At 36.2% G+C, this 17,352-nt stretch overlaps 1 protein-coding gene across 10 annotated transcripts in view; it reads left to right on the top strand.

Moving 5' to 3' along the window:
- Nucleotides 1-17,352, top strand: part of LOC102251591 (ligand-dependent corepressor) — a 98,183-nt gene that overhangs the window by 65,235 nt on the left and 15,596 nt on the right. For 7 of the 10 annotated variants that reach the window (XM_014532681.1, XM_014532678.1, XM_014532680.1 and 4 more), the window contains one exon: nucleotides 2,265-11,702. The exons of the other annotated variants lie outside the window; for them this stretch is intronic. In XM_014532681.1, coding sequence (XP_014388167.1) covers nucleotides 2,265-3,234 — 970 coding nt within the window. In that variant the 3' untranslated portion in view covers nucleotides 3,235-11,702. Of the gene's footprint in view, nucleotides 1-2,264; nucleotides 11,703-17,352 lie in introns of those variants that run through there. 10 annotated transcript variants of the gene reach the window in all.

The raw sequence follows: 17,352 nt of genomic DNA, 5'->3' as shown, positions 1-17,352 counted from the left end.
CTTTGGACTTTTTGTTGTTGAGTATTTGGTAGTGTGAACCCCAACCTAAATAATTTCAGAGTTCAGATGTAAAGGCAGTACTGTATTATGTGTGCTGAAGTTGTTGAATAAAAATTGGGCTCTAGTAATTAACTTGGTATCTTTAATGTAGTGTGTGGGTGTGTGTCGGCTGTTTGTTTTGTTGATTTGAACTGCAATTTTAACTGTGTGGCAGTTCAGAAAATCTGATTGTATTTTTTGTTTTAAAGTAGATAAAGACTGGTTGTAAATATTGACAAATAACTATCTTATGCTGTCAAGACATTATTACATGCATAGTTTTGGTAACTCTTTAGCAGGTTCAAGTGAATTTTCTGACCTCCTAATTTTACAGTAAGATTGTCTAAGTCTCCTTCTATGTGTATATATTAACCATTTAGAGAAAAATGAGGTATTAATAAAGATATATAGATGCCATATTGGGAAGAAATTTCCATAAAACTTTGTTGTGACCAAAAATCAACTTCATCTAGATATGAAAAATAACTTGAGTAAGTTAAATTAGTTAATACTTATATTTATTTAACTTTTCGATCATCAAACATGGGGCATTGTTTAGATGGTATAGGAATAAGTAGACACTAAATGTACTAACCGTTTCAATTTATACTTAATTACCTTCAAATTGAAGGATTTCTTTACTGATTGCTAAAATGTGCCCTTTATTTTCTCTAAAATTCCATAATTTTCCTTTTTCTCTCCTTCTTTATATTCAGTCTAAAAATAACATTCATTTAATCTATTTTGCATAGTTTACTAATCTTTTCCTTTAAGCTCTTCTTTTCACGGTAGTTTATATGTACTAGGTAGATGCTATCATGGTCCCAAATCATTGGATTCCATTTATATATCAAAAAATTTGAGTTGTGTAATTCAGAACACAAGTAGAAGCCTAAGTGCGATTTGTATAAATGAATTCCTTGCTTATGATTCACTTTAAGCTTGGCCATCAGGTTCATGTATTATTATATGGTTGAACTTGCTGTGTTTATCCTTGTAAATGGAAAGAGTTTTCTTTGTGGTATTGTTTTCTGGAAGACAAAAGCACTGACAGTACTGCCCATCTTTTAGTTGAATATTCATTGTTATCTTATTGTTATTTACTGATAATAGCACAGAGTCCTTGTAGACTTTTGGAGAACAAAGCTAGTTTATCATTATTTCTGCAAAGTTCCACTTTGGTGCCTGTGTAATATAATTCCCCTTGGGCATGCTTTACCAGTTGCCAGTTTTATCAATGGTAATCTTTCTCTATTGTGAAATAGAAAACCTTAAGAATTAACTTTGTGTAAGTAATTGACTTTTTAAATATTATTCAAAAGCTGTTTACTTAAAATTTCAAAATTGATGTTTGGTATTTTAAGAAGAGAGGTTTTTTTTATAAAGAAGACTACAAAATTGCTTATATACCTGTGAAAATTATTTGACTAGAACTTAAGGAACAAAGTTTTGGGGGAAATAAAATATAGTTTCTTTAAAGCTTGGGTTATTTCAAATGGAGAATCAGTGGTACTCATGTATCTGCAACTAATAGTGTTTTAAAATGAAGAAGTGTGGTAAGTTATAATGCGATGGGTATTTTGGTTTGGGGTACTTTTCCTTCTTGGGGCTGGTAGCCATATTTTTTTTTTCCCAAACAAATAAGAAATGTCATTTGGAGTTGTTTGATTTTTATAGTGAACATCAACTTGTTTGTGGGATAAATGAACAATTATCTATGGGTTTCACCAATGTAAATGGTTCCAGTTTTATGACTGGTTGTTATGAATGTTGAAAATGTTACATTAAAATAAATAATTTGGCTTACTCTTTTATTATTGTACTTGTTTAGTGGTAACGTCACATTGATAACACAATTCTGTGTAGATCTATGGAGACTTGATGATTACTTTGTAAATAATAATTAAGGTGCTATTTTCAGACAGTTGCGCGAAACTTTTTCTCCGAAAATTTGTGAACCCAACCAGAGACCAGCTGACAGGTTTAATTTTTCTTTGCCCAAAAAGCTCCTGTTTTTTTTTTTTCTTTTTTCCTTTTTCTTTTTTTGTGAACACGTTTTAAAACTAACTGCTGAGACCATTTTTTTTTAATTTTAGAGAAAAATAAATAAATAACACAAAGTGATGTTACCCAAGCAAGGCCTTCTAATAAAGGAGTGGTCCCCTCACCCATCCCTCCCTACCTGTGCAAGTCCTGCTCACATCAGTTTCCTTCCATCCAATTAGGCGACCTGGGAGACCCAGCCAGTACCGCCCAGACGGACTTCGGAGTGGTGATGGGGTACCTCCAAGAAGCTTACAGGATGGAACCAGGGAAGGTTTTGGACACTCCACATCACTCAAAGTTCCATTGGCTCGATCCCTGCAGATTAGTGAAGAACTACTGAGCAGAAACCAATTGTCCACAGCTGCCAGCCTTGGGCCATCTGGATTACAGAATCATGGACAGCACTTAATATTATCCAGGGAAGCCTCTTGGGCAAAACCACATTATGAGTTCAACCTCAGCCGTATGAAGTTCAGGGGAAATGGTGCACTCAGCAACATCAGTGACCTTCCTTTTCTTGCAGAAAACTCTGCCTTTCCAAAAGTGGCACTTCAAGCAAAACAAGATGGAAAAAAGGATGTGAGCCATTCATCTCCTGTAGATTTAAAGATACCACAAGTTCGAGGAATGGATCTTTCTTGGGAATCTCGCACTGGTGATCAGTACAGCTATAGCTCTTTGGTAATGGGTTCACAAACGGAGAGCGCGCTTAGTAAAAAATTGAGGGCTATTCTTCCAAAACAAAATAGAAAAAGCATGTTAGATGCTGGACCCGATTCTTGGGGCTCAGATGCTGAGCAGTCTACCTCTGGACAGCCATATCCCACATCGGATCAAGAAGGAGACCCTGGCTCCAAGCAGCCTCGGAAGAAAAGAGGGCGTTACAGACAGTACAACAGTGAGATACTGGAGGAAGCAATCTCAGTGGTTATGAGTGGAAAAATGAGTGTTTCCAAAGCTCAGAGTATTTATGGGATTCCCCACAGTACACTGGAGTACAAAGTAAAGGAGAGGCTGGGCACTTTGAAAAACCCTCCAAAGAAAAAGATGAAATTAATGAGGTCGGAGGGGCCAGATGTTTCCGTAAAGATTGAATTAGATCCCCAGGGAGAGGCAGCACAAAGTGCAAATGAATCAAAAAATGAGTAGGAATACTGTAGAGTGCCAATTACTGTACAAACTGGGTGAGCACTACTGCTGTCATTGCTTGCACCTAACTTCATTTACTGTGACGCTTGTTTCTCTGCAGATTTTGCATTAACTTGTGTGTACAGAGGTGAAAGGTGCTTTCTGAATGTTGCATATTTAAAATTTTTCATGTGCAGTATGGCTCGGGATATTGTTTGGCCTTTTGCATGTTTCTCTACAAGAGAATTGAGTTACCTCACAGAGAACAGATACATGGAAGCGGACTCCTTGCCTGTAGAGCCTGCATGCTTTTTATTCTTTCTTTTAAGTTATATTTGCCTTTATTTAAAAACGATAAAAAGCCCCTCTTTTAGAAACCACCTCTGTATACGGGGAGCTTTATCACTGAAAATTGGAAGCCATCTTATAAAATTATTCACATTTTTTCTTCTACGATTCAACTAATTGAAGGATTAAACTAAAGAAAAATCTCTTAAGAACATGAACCTTTGAATTTAAGAAATTTGTTTATTCCATGATAAATAATTATTTGGGTCAATTTTACATGTTATGATTTTATTCTCACTGTTAAATTTACATAACAAATTAGCAGTCTGTTTAGTGCTCACCCAGAGGGGAAGAAGGTGGAAAAGGTGCACACACTACCTTCAGAAATGCTTCGGTTAATTACTTTGTAACACTACCTTTGCTGTGATTTCATTTGGGATTTTCTAAGGGTAGAATTTGGTCTCACCAACAAGTGAGGATATAGCCTTATCTCATGGAGGACGAGCTCCGTTCTTACTCAGGAGCAGTCAGGGTACATTACATAACAATAGAGGATGCCTCATTTTAGCAAACTCAGTTTTTTTGTATTCTTAATTCCTTTTATAAATTTGATCACATGCTAACAAAAGACTGAATGTCCTTGCAGCAACTAGTTTAAAATAATCAAGATCTGTTTATTGGGGAATGGGAGAAATAGGAAAAGAAATGTGTATAAGTAATTATAATATTGTAAAATGGTATCTAGATTTTACAGCCTCAGTAGTCCGCCCAAATATCCACATGAATGAAGGATCCATATTTGTGGTGAGAGAAAAAACACAGCCCCAAGGCAATCTATTATGATTTAGGTTGCATTTCAATTCTAATAATAATTCAATCAGAAATCAAGCTCATTAAGAGTTTCTTTTTTAACTAATGCAAATACTAGTACAAGGGGGCGGGTGTTTTTAGTTAATTCATTGCTTTAAATCTTTTTTTCTTTATTTGGCATCCACAATATCCCCTTTTTAACTTTTTCTGGTATTTGCTTATTTTTATGGTTGTTTAGCACACAGTTCAAGACCTTTCAGATCATGTTTGAACAAGCACTCCTTGAAGAACATCTAAGCTTTTTGCTTTTTTTTAGATGGACTTTTAAAAAATAATTTATCTTTATTATTGAAAGTGTTACAGGTCCTTTTTTTCTGAGATGGGCTTTTTAAATTACACTAATTAAGTTGGGGACGTTTATTTTCCACATTTTTTTTTTTGCAAGAATACCTGATAATGCCCATGAAATTTAATTTTGCATCGTGACCAAATTGAAATTACTGTTTGTGCAAAACAAAATCATACCACATTCACCCTTTATTCTAATCTGCTGAGAAAGGTGGTCCGGCTCTTCTAAACGCTTAACCAAAAATTTAAAAAGTCATTGAAGTTTTTATATAAAATCAAACTTAGAGCATTAAAATTGAGGCTGATGATTTCAGGTGGATACTAACAGTTTGAGGAGAAGTAGGTCCAGATATTCCCAAGGCATAAATTCTTGCCTAGAAACATCAGAGCAGTTTATTAAGTTAAGGATAGTTTTCCCTCAGCAACCTATGTGTTCAAAGGTTAGGCACACCATTGCTGTTTTTAAAATACATGCACTGCTCATACTACATAGCCTGGGCTTGGGTTCCTCTTTCGGTTTGGTTATTTATTCAGTGGATGACTAAGCCTGTTTCCTCTTAGCTTTCTAGTCTTCTCAACAGAAAGAGCAGTGTATATGACTGCAGTATTTTCTAGCCTAGCTGGAAGTTGCAATAAAAATACTCTGAAACATGGTTTTCATCTGCAGTTGAAGGAAGCAAAGGGCTAAGCTTATGAAGGAAAGCCTCCTTTGTTCCACACTCAATAATTTGTCGCACACAATTAATTGTAGCCGTGGTACCTTTTTGCATGATGTTTGGGGTATTCAGTAGCCCATGATTGCTGCAAAAAGGTACTTTGAGCAATTAATTTGTGCTTGCTTTTATCCTCTCTCAGAAAGTGGCCCATTTAAAAATTTGGCCGTAAAAGTTCAACTTTTGTAGAGTTTTACTGTTCAGAGAGGTTTTATCCTATGTGGTAGTCTATAAAGTGATGTATGAGTTGAGTTATGTAAAATTTGTCACAGTAGTGTACATGGAGTGATCATTTTACTAACATAAATATTTTCTATGTGTGTTTCAGTGGATGACAATCGAGCAGCAGAAGAATGGTGTGCCTACCCTTTAATGCTGCAGTTTAAATAAGAGAACTTGTATTATGTCATTTCAGATTGTAGGCTGAGAGTTGTAAATAGTGAAAATTTGAGTTTTTCTATTATTTGTTTTGGTTAGAAAGTGAATTTTAAAAACAAACCAAACTCTAAACTTTCTCAGATTAAAAGTCCTGAGACCTGAAGATTGTAATATTCATGTCTGTGAAGCTTTTAAACATTACACTTGAGATCAGTCATGACTTGATATTCAGGTAAATTTTCTTTTCCAAGAAGCTTTTGAATAAGTATATTTCCTCCAAAGGTCGGTCGGTCTCTCTTTCTTTTTCGTAGATTATTTTAAAGCACTAATTGCATTACATTGGTAACTGCAATATAAAATAGCCATTATTGTTTTGTGAAGCATGGTTGAAATTAGATAGTGGTCCCTTTTAAATTTCATGAGCCTCTCAAAAAAAAAAAAAACTTAAAAAAAATACAGAAAGCTGCTGAATATTTCAAAAAATATATATTTTACCTTATTGTAGGTTTTGTAAAGTTAGTTTGTAATATTCAGGTGCACTTTTAATGTTAACTTTTGTGTTCAGAGTTCCATTATACCATGTATTTCTTGAAGGTGGCTCATCACATGATGGCTGGCTGTCAGTCTTGGTGCCGCAGTGATCCCTTAATATTTGATTTCTCTCTTGATTTGGCACTTTCAGTGTAGATATTATAGTTTGGGGACGTCCTCATAAAGGTGTAAAAGAAATTGGTCTATTCGCATGCTTAATTTCTGCTCATCAGAGTTTTGCATGGTTCAAACAACAGTTGACCATTTTTATGGTATGGGAAAGTGTAGTTCACAACTGTCTGTGTCACAAAAGCCTTTTCTCCTTGCATTTTCCAGTAGCAGATGATGACATTACTATATGATAGTATTCAGACTAATGTTAGGAGATAATGTATTTAAGATCAGTTCTTGCATTTTTTATGAGAGAGCATTCACATAGAGTAGATAAGCTATCATGCTATAAATAAAAAACACTAATTCTGTGGAAGGCTATCTAGTTGGTATTTTTATCATTAGTTTTCTCATTTCTGAGACAGTCATCAAACTTGACAGTAAAGTAGTGTAATACTTTGTTCAGTAGCTTATAAGTGACTCTGAACCGTTTGTGATGAGCTATACATTTATTTCTGTCCCCCAAGAACCATGAAGGACAAAGTCTCTTTCAGGAAGAATAATTTATATTTGTGTATAATACTTTTTAATATTAAGTTTGTTGTTATTCTGAAGTTTAGATGTTGCTTGATAAACCTTTACTACAGCAGATCATGAATATGAGTAAGGCTTTGTGTAATAATAGGGGTCCTTATGTGAAGTTAATTACTGTTCAGTTCTGGTGAGCAAGCTTATTAACAAGTGTGAAGTGTGTGTTAGCTTTATTTGGTACACTTTTACTTTACAATATTGAAGTGCTTTTAGAACTCTGGTTATCTTATATAAACCATTACCTCAACCAATTGGCATTTCCATTCTTCAACATTTTACCTGAGCTATAAGATGAGCTATATGGGATCAGATAGTAAAACAAATAAGGCACAATGAGAAATTTAGTTCCCAGTTTTCTGGAGAGAACTCTAAATTAGATGAAAAATGACTGCCTGCAAAGGCCCGTATCATACATAACTACCTTCTCTCATTAGGCAGTACATAGCAACCCTGGAGCTGCTAGTGAGCTGTGTTCCCCCCCTATCCCAAGTAAGCACATGGTGCAAGGCCTGGTTCTAAGACTTTGTGATTCTCTTACATTTCATTGTCCCATAATAGTGAAGCTTGGATTCAGTTATTTTTATAAAACAATGAGTCACCCAGTGTCAGAACCTGAAATTATTTTTCATTATAGTAGATATATGACAGTTCAATATCATTTTCTTTAACAGGTATTATCCCCGTAGATTTAAATTTGAAACCACATATTTTTGCTTTTGTAATTATTATTTTTTTAAACTCCAGAGATGGTTTTCATATGAACCACCCTTTTCTATATATTCAGGTTGCTGTCATTGGTAATAGAATATGGCAATAGACTGAATTGTTCCACTTAATCTTTTATAGGAGACATTGAAAGTTATAGGTTAAATTTTGACCTTCATGAAGCTATCAAAGATAATTTTCCTTGTTATTATTCCATTATAATTAGGTCTTCATTAATACTACAGTCAGGCCAGTGTTATTAAAAACTTAATGGCTTCAGCCAAATAGCCCATTTAGGAGACTATTAAGCTGTATAAGGATTTTTATTTTTTAATGTAATTGCTTTGAAACTCTACTGAAATGGAAAAATTTATAATTGTGGTACAAGGAATGCAGGCCTCCAAAGTCATCTTAGATTTTTTGTTTGTTTGTTTGTTGTTTGGATTATTCTGCCCCTGAGACTTGAGTAGGATTTGTTAATGGGGTGACTGAAGAGAAAATAGGAAATTCTTTGCATATCCTCTGTCTCTTACTCCCAGATAAAGTCTCAGTTGCCTTTTAAATAGCAGATATCAGCCCTGTAGCTGTGTGCCCTCAGTGTTATGAAGGAGATTGGGGGAAAGATTAAAAAGAAAGTAGGATGGGAAAGTATGTAGACTTGAGAAAAGGCTAAAGATTCTGTCCTACAATACTAAAAATGAGTCACAGGATAGATAATGTGGTGAAGTTGGGCCATCTTCATTTGATAGTCAGAAAAATCTTTTAGATTGTTTGAAAATGAGAATGAAGGCTAATGTTGATTTGACAAACCATAACATTAATTCTGCAACTGTTGGGGGAGGGGTATAATTTTAAAGTTTCCAGTTCATTTAGATCTGTATCAAAAGCCGTAAAGCAAGCACTTTTAGTTAATCATAGATTTATTGGATAAAGCAAATACTATAATTATAATATTTAACCTTTATTGTTTGAATATGGAAATGAACTCTTTATCCTATCTTGAACTGTCATTGAACAGGCCAAGATGATCTTTTTAACACTGGAAATGACCCTACACACATACCAAAAAAATCTAAAGCAGTTAAGACATATTTGAAGATCCATACCTCTTAGACTATAGACTTGTCTTGGGAAAGAATTTATGAACTTATAACCAGTATTAGTACAGTCTTGGGTTCCTCGTTCTGCATAATTGCACCCTTTCTCAGGTATGTCCTGAAAACATAAATTTTAAAATAATCTCTTTAGAGATTAGCTTCTCAGTGGATAGTGTGTAAGGGGACTCGGGGAGGGGGGCAGGGATAGGGGTTGGACACAGGACACTGACTCAGTAAGAGCAGGGATTTTTAACATTCAATAGCCAAATAGAATTTCAATCTAGAATATTTTTACCCCCTCAGAATGAGTGAAACATTATCTATTACTCAGTAAATAACCGGTGCTACACTCCTAAAAATACTTTCTTTCATTCAGGTGACATTTTTTTTTCTGCTTGGTGGAAGCGTATATAGTAAACTTTACTGTCACTAGGAAAGCACTTGTTTGAAATGTTTAAAATACTAGAAAAGGGATAATTTAGCACTTTTTCAGTTACAACACTAAAGTCTTAATTTATCTTCAGTCTTAGGTACTGTAAGTTTTAGGGTGATTACTTACAAATGTAAAACATATTATATAATATGGGGTCAAATCACATTTCTATATATCTTGTCTTATTAAAAAAAGACAATAACATTTTGTACCTGTCAAGTAATTCAAGTGATTGCCTCATTTTCCCCATTTTATTAAGCATTTCAGGCTTAAGAATTTGGAATTTGAGAGGAGGTGAGGGGAAAATTCCCCAATATGAAAAATTGTGTCAGACCATTTTAGAAAAATAAATCACTAGGAAAATGGGTAGGGATTCTCTCTCCCTTTAAGTCTTCAGGGAATGAGCAGTATTTAGAATCTTTGGCTGAAATTCAAGCCTTTTTACTGTGTAAATTTTTAATATTAATTCACTGACATGCTTTTTACATCAGAGGACTGAAAATGGATCTTAATGTTTTTAAGTTGTGGAAGGGTATATTTCTAAAATGGGGGGTGGGTGATTAACTAGGTTAGTATACCAGCATTAGTAAGTTTAAGGAATTCTAGTATGTAATAGCAAAGTGTTTGATTAAAAGTCTAATCCTATCTTGCTAGTCGAAATTAGTTACATTCTGATCTAGGAAAGATATAGTCATTGGGTATTGATATGCTGTGCTGTCAGAAAATCAGACTGAGGTAGAAACCTTTATCTGACGCCCACATGTTGCTTGTTCTGATGGGATGTATACAGACAGCAGCTTACTGCTGCTTCGGGAAGAAATGTATAAACTATACATTTGGAGTATTTGCATATAATTCTTTATAACCTCCACTTTAAACTGTCAGACATTGGTATTTTATCAGTCCACACTGTTGATTAAAACTAATGTTCTTAGGAATCCAACTTGTACACACTGTTTAAAAACCCTCAGGGACAGTTTACACACTATTCTCACTCAATTCAGGTACTTTGATGCTATTCTTAAACCTAACAGTGACTTGTATTTTTCTGTTTTACTTTTATTTCGACGTGCTGGTAGCACATCCTTGATGAATGTCAACTTAAAAACTCAGTTCAGGTATCCAGGTATAACTCAGCCAAACATTTTAAAGCTGCATATAACTCCAGCACACGGTGCCTCACACTCTTATAGTGGCATTCTATATATTCAGTTATTACTACTGAGCAGATAATATGGGGGTTCCTGTTAACAGTGTATTTAAAAGACAAAACAAAATGTGCAAAAATCTATAGCCAGCACATGGAACACACACATAGTTAAACTATATATTTTTAAATGCTACTAAATAACCAGCACAATTAAACAACATTCCTTGCTGCTTCTGAAACTATAACAGATGCAGTTCCTTCTTGATGTGGCTCTTCGTTCTTCACCATACTACTACTAAATTCAAGCACTGGTCCTTGGGTGTCTGACCTCTACATTCTAGTTTATGCAATGTCTTTAGAGAATTTTGTGCACTGGCCACTGTGATGGAACCATTGGGCCAGGAGTGCTTTGAGTTTATTAGTAGTGATTCTGCCAAAGTTGGTGTTGTAACATGAGTATGTAAATGTCAAAAAATTAGCAGAGGTCTGGGTCTGCCTATTGGCAGACGATTTTATCAATATATTTTGCAGCCTTGAAGTCCTCATTGACAAGTTTCTTCTGATGTGAAGTTCTAATTCCAGAGTTTTAGCCCTTTGCATCTTTAATGTTAAGACTTGTCTACCAGAGGTCTTTATTCATTAATATTCCTTTTGTTTTCTACAGCACTATCTGTGGTTAACAAAATAGATTATTCCTCTGCTTTAATATTTGATATTTTACATCTAAAAGGAATTCTCCACATACAAAACCCACAGCCTTGAAGATAAGGAAAATGGCATCTTTCAAATTTCTAGAAGTTCCAAGTGTCACTCAACAAAACAGGAACCCCCTTTACTCTTATGGACCTCATTTCAATATACTGTTTACAGTTTGACGGAATTGTATAATTTAATATTTCTCTTGTACTGTAGTTTATATTTATTTACAGATTTTTTTGTACTGTGTGATTTGAACTTTTTGTTCCTTGCTATGATCAATGTTTATGTAGTTGAGCACTTATGATCACAAATTAAGTTTTTTGGTTTGATTGCACTACATTAAATTTTTTAATGCAGTTCTGATTTTTGACTGGACTAAAATAAGCTGTGTCTTAATGTATGTGATGAGTACTTAAAACTTTAATCCATGTGATCCCCTTTTTTTTGCATTGTATGTCAAAAGCGCTAGTTCTTTCGTGCATGTGTAAGATTTAATGGTTCCATTGTATTATTTGACCATGACATTTTGGAGAAACATTCCCAGCTGTAATGTTGTGTATGGTAGTTCTCACTGGATGCTAGACTTTTCAAAACCACTATTCTTCTAATAAATTTGTTGTGAAAAACTTTTAAAAGTTTGGTATCTGCTTCTTAAGATTTTAATGCTGTTTGTTTAAAAATCCACAAAGGGGGTGAAATTTTGAAATGTACTGTAAATGCACATGGTAATCAATGTCAGTAATTTTTTCTGATAAATTCTTTCGAAATGAAATCTCTTAGATAACTAGAAGTTGCAGCTTCAAAATCGTGCTTCAGTATTTGTATTCAATACTGCCTTGGAACTTTTGACCTTTATTAATTGGATACTTCCCTGCCTCAGTTTTCTTCATTGAATTATTCACTTAAAAATATTTCCAGCTAAACAAGACCTGTTTGCTCTGCTTAGTTTTTCATAATTTTTTAGAGTAAAACTTTATGTTGAGATTGCTTGTTAAAAGGAATAATGGTTTGCTAATTGTTTGCTCTTTTCTTGAGACATAAGTATGAAAATAACTATCAGTTAATGAAAGCTATCATAGCAGTTCTGATTCTTGGGAAGGTGCTAGTACAGTATTTCCTTTTACCAGGACAAAGAACAGCATATATAGGGTGGGACAAAAGTAGGTGTACAGTTGTGAGTACGGGAAACAGTTTATTTTTGTATTATTATTTATTTGTAGTATTTTCCATTCAGACCACTGTAAACCTACTTTTGCCCCACCCTGTATCTTGCTCAATATTTATGTTGTGGTTTTTAGAAACTAGGTGTATAAAGAAGTTTCATATTATAAATTGACTAGAGGCCCGGTGCACGAAATTCATGCATGGGGAGAGGGGCGTCTCTCAGCCCAACCTGTACCCTCTCCAATCCGAGAGCCCTCTCGCAATCTGGGACCTCTGGCTCCTAACTGCTCACTTGCCTGCCTGCCCTAACCACTCTGCCTGCCTGCCTGATTCCCGTAACTACCCTCCCCTGCTGGCCTGATCCCCCTAACTGCCCTCCCCTGCCGGCCTGGTTGACCCTATTAACTTTTTTTAAAAATCTTATCCCCTTTACACACAATTGTATTTGACTTCCTTATTGGCTTCTCCCTCTAACACAATTTTGCTCTCTCCTTTATGTAACACTTTTTCCTACTGAATCATCATTTATAAACTTTTCTTTCCTCCTTATTTACTACTGCTGTTCCATCATCTTTCTTCCCATCTTTCTCCTACCCTCCCTCCCTCCCTCTCCACATTCCTTCTTTCCTTTATCTTTACCCCTGTCCTCCCTCCCCTTTTCCTTCCTTCCCACCTTAATTTTTTCCTTCACTTCCTCCCCGGACCTGCTTTGCTCCCTCCCCCATTTCTTCCTTCTTCCCATTCTCTTTTTAAGCTCTACCGGCTCCCCTTTAAAACTTTTCTTCCCTCCCTCTTTCTCTCTCATCCTACCTTTGCCATACATTCTTCTCTACTTACTTCCACTGTTTTAATATCTATCTACCTGCCTAATTATTCACTATCATTTATCTTTTTTCTTTTCTGACTCCTACTTTTAAAATCTGTGTCCAGTACACAACTATACTTGATTTTCATTATAGCTCCTACAGTTCACTCATACATCCTCTTTCCTTCTGTAACTCTGCTCTCTACAGACTCCTTTATAAAGTTCTTCCCTCCCTCCTTCCCTTCTTAAAGCTTCTGTGAGGGGGTTGGGGGGGGGGCGTTAACCCCCAGCCCAGGGTTCAGCTCCGGCCAGCTGTTCGCCACCCCTCCTTCCCTGGCCTCCCCACCACCGTCCTCCCATTCCCTGCCCGGGACGCCCAGCCCAGCAAGGGTGGCAGAGACCCAGGCAGCCCGGGCACTGCTGCTGCTGCTGCGAAGCAGGAGCGTCTCCGCCCAGAAGGCCTCAGACCGTCCCAGACCCATGGGCACCTACCCACCAACGGCCCTCACCGGGGGCCACGACAAACCTCCCGTGTCTGGGCAGTGCTCCTGCCCCACCCCTCACCGGGCACACCTGCTCCTGCTGCGGTCACCACCCCTTCCTGCGTGCAGCCCCGCATTTCCCTTTTCCATTCCTGCATCTTTTTCTTGTTCCCTTTCTGTATTTCTCTTTCTCCTCTTGGCCTGTCTACATGCAGGCCTGCCTTCCTCTCCCTCTCCTTTCTTATCCCCTCCTATCGTATCCTATCCTACCCCGGGCTTTGCAGCTGCCTGAGCAGAGGGCGGGGACGCAGCCTGCTGATCTCATGACGTGACGCTGTAACATAATTTGCATAGTTCTCTATTAGTATAGAATAGATTCCCGTCGTAAAGTGGATAGGGAAGAACAGCTGGATTATAATAATAAAAAGTAGAAATGATATCAATATATTTTAGAAAACTTGTCAAGCTCATAATATATATGTAATTAAAAGCGATTTCTGATCATTTCTAATGATATTTTATATTTAAAAAATAATGCTATTGTTGGTAATTGGCCTAGACTATCTTCTAGTTGATTTTTTCTTCTTCTTTGACTCTCTAGCTACTTCTGCCTTTTGGTCTGGTATTTATAAAATTGGAAAATAATGCCACATCTTTATAGAACATTTTTCTGGAAAACTAATTATTATTCCTTACTAAATTTCAAAGCTATAACTACTTATTTCTCTTTTTTTGTTTGTATTGTTTCCATTGATTTTGTAGTGAGAGGAAAAGAGAGGGAGAGAGAGAGATAGAAACATCGATGAGAGAGAGTCCTCGATTGGCTGCCTCCTGCCTTCCCTGTCCCGGGGATCGGGCCTCCAACCCGGGCATGTGCTCTGACTGGGAATCGAACCAGCAACCTCTTGGATGACATTCAACCAACTGAGCCATATCTTGTCATTATCTATTCTAAACTGGTGGCTTGATCGGTGTAATAGGTTTATAATCTAGCATCTCACAAATGAATGAATTTTAGTTCTCTTTTCTTCAAATTGATACTTATCTCTTCAGTTGTTACGACCTTATTTTTAAAAAAGGAGTTACTTCTGCTCTGGCTAGGTTGCTCAGTTGGTTGGAGCCTCCTCCTGTGCACCAAAAGGTTGTGAGTTCAATTGCTGATCAGGGTACATACCTAAGTTGTGGGTTCGATCCCTGGTTGGGCACATAAGGCAACCAATGGATGTTTCTCTCACATCAATGTTTCTCTCTCTCTTCCTCTCTCTCTCAAAAGAATCAATAAAACATATCCTCCAGTGAGGATTAAAAAAAAAAAAGGAGTTAACGGAAAAAAATGGAAAACGGTATTGCTTTCTGCCATTTTCTGAGTTGTGGAATTATTTTTTCCCAAGGATTGAATTTTTCTCACCAGATATTTGCATTCAAATGTAAAAACATATACCCAAGTCATGTAATGTTAGATTTTGTAGCTGAAAGAAGTGAAAAAAATCCTTTCTTTAATAGAAAATATTCATTAAGTAACATAGTAAATAAATAACCTTTCTTGTATTGAGTGTCCACTTTATCATTATGATAAAATGCTTATCATTTTCCAAATGGTAAGCATTTTAACACAGAATTTTATCAGATTCAATTTATAAGTTGTTGACTTTGTTGTTTTGGGGAGAAGTGGTAGTGAGTATCAGACTGCATTTACAGCTGAAATAGGCTTGTTTTCAGAAGTTTGGAAAAGATGTTCTCAAAACAAGACCTTTTTAAAAGGTTGATCACTATATAATTAATAGTTTAAGCCATGATTTAGTTAGAGTTACTTGGAAAGTAAGCAAAAATAAATCAGAATTTTCAAGTATTAAATATTGAGTCTGGAGCTTTTTATAGGCATGTAAGAATGCTATGGTTTGTTGACTAGTAGTTTTAGAATGTTAATTGCACTCTTTAGCTTTATTTGATCAGCAATATGAAATGATAAGGGATTATTTGGTACTTGGAATTTCTTTCAACTTGGTATATACTAGAAAGATCACTTAGCTAAGTGTAGAAGTATGGGGATTTGTGCATGCACAGTGTTTAATCATCAAAACTTTAGTTTTCCAGTGAAATAATTTGGGGGATCTTCTGCCTATTTAATGTGGTTTTAGTTGCACTCTTATCTAATGGGAGCTCTGCACATTTCAAACAGATAATTCGGATCCTAGCTAGCACAGTTCAAGGTGTTCATTCCAGTGTCTACTAAATTGACTTGAGACAGTTTGTCAGGAAAACCTGGCACTGTAACTTTAGCTAGACAGAGATGGATTAAGAAAGTAACCAGAATAGCCATAACCAGTTTGGCTCAGTGGATAGAGCGTCGGCCTTCAGACTGAAGTGTCCCAGGTTCGATTCTGGTCAAGGGCATGTACCTTGGTTGCGGGCACATCCCCAGTGGGGGGTGTGCAGAAGGCAGCTGATCGATGTTTCTCTCTCATCGATGTTTCTGACTCTCTATCCCTTTCCCTTCCTCTCTGTAAAAAATCAATAAAATATATTTTTTTTAAAAAGAAAGTAACCAGAATAGCACATTCTTATGAGGTGCTAGGAATTGGTGAGTCTGTGTAGACCAGATTTTCAAAATGGATCAACCAGTTGCAACCTATTGGTTGTAAGATCAATTTTGTGGGTCCTAACCAACATTTTAAAAAGAGAAAAGATCAGAGTACATCAGGATAAATACTATTTCATTAAAAGTTGTGTGTTATACACATACAAAACTGGGATATACATACTGGGTCACTTTATAAAAAGTATTTATTGTTCTGGGTTGCAGTCAAAATCAAATTGCTGTTGAAAGCCATTATGTAAATCATACCTTTCATCCCTGTTTTTCTGATACCTTGGAGAATATACTAGCACACCTCCTGTGCGCTTACAGTAGGACTGTTGGACCTTTAAGATTCCCTCTTCTTTCCCTGCCTCATTGATTTGAATTCATTTTCATTGAAAGTTTCTTCTTTTCCCTTATGATTATGTGTCAAAATATTTCGTCTGCCCTTTTCAATTCCTTTGAAAAGTGTCTTAGGAAAATTATTTTCACTCTGTAGTAATTTATTGGGTTAACTTATTCATTAGTTACTTACGCCTGAGCTGAGCTAAGCCTGAAGTTTTTGGCAGCGACGCTCCCTAGTCCTGGACCTAGAGATGGTTCGCTATCCAGAGGAGGAGACAGCCAAGTCAACCGTTCCATTCAGCATAAGTGCTATTGAATAAAAGGTGGAAACAAAGCATGAGAGCGGAGAAGTATCTAACAGCCCCGGGGAAGAGGTGCTAAGGAGGATAGAGTGTGAGCAGTAGGAAGCTGATTTTAATCTTTGAGAAGATGGCTGTTCTGGATAATATGAAGCAAAGTCTAAAATGAGGGAAGACTAGTGGCAGGGAGCTTAGAATATAGTATTCTCCAAGGGAAGTCGAATCAGTGTAATTGAACTGGGAGCAAGAGAGGTCATGGAACTAGGGATAAGATTGAGGTATAATAAATACCTAAGTTGAGTATGTATATACTAGTGTGTGTGTGTGTATGTACATTTAGTTACATTTTGTTTTCCAATATTCCTGAGTAAAGACTTGAATATTCAGATGATTCAGCTTGGTTCACTCTACTTTAGTACATCTCCAACAGTAGTCTTGAGTGTTTCCAAAGAGAGGTGCATGGGATAGTTATAAAGGACTGTTAATTCTGAGAGCACCCCAGAGAGAATGGTAGATATAAAAGTACTTTGCTTATCCCTATATTTTAAATATGTATATGTGTGTGTGTATATATATACATACACACACACACACACACACACACACACACAC

Source organism: Myotis brandtii, unplaced genomic scaffold (assembly GCF_000412655.1).
Source record: "Myotis brandtii unplaced genomic scaffold, ASM41265v1 scaffold902, whole genome shotgun sequence".
NCBI classification, from domain to species: Eukaryota; Metazoa; Chordata; class Mammalia; order Chiroptera; family Vespertilionidae; genus Myotis; species Myotis brandtii.
Note: the sequence above shows the minus strand (reverse complement) of the source record. Positions and strands in the feature narration are given on the sequence as shown.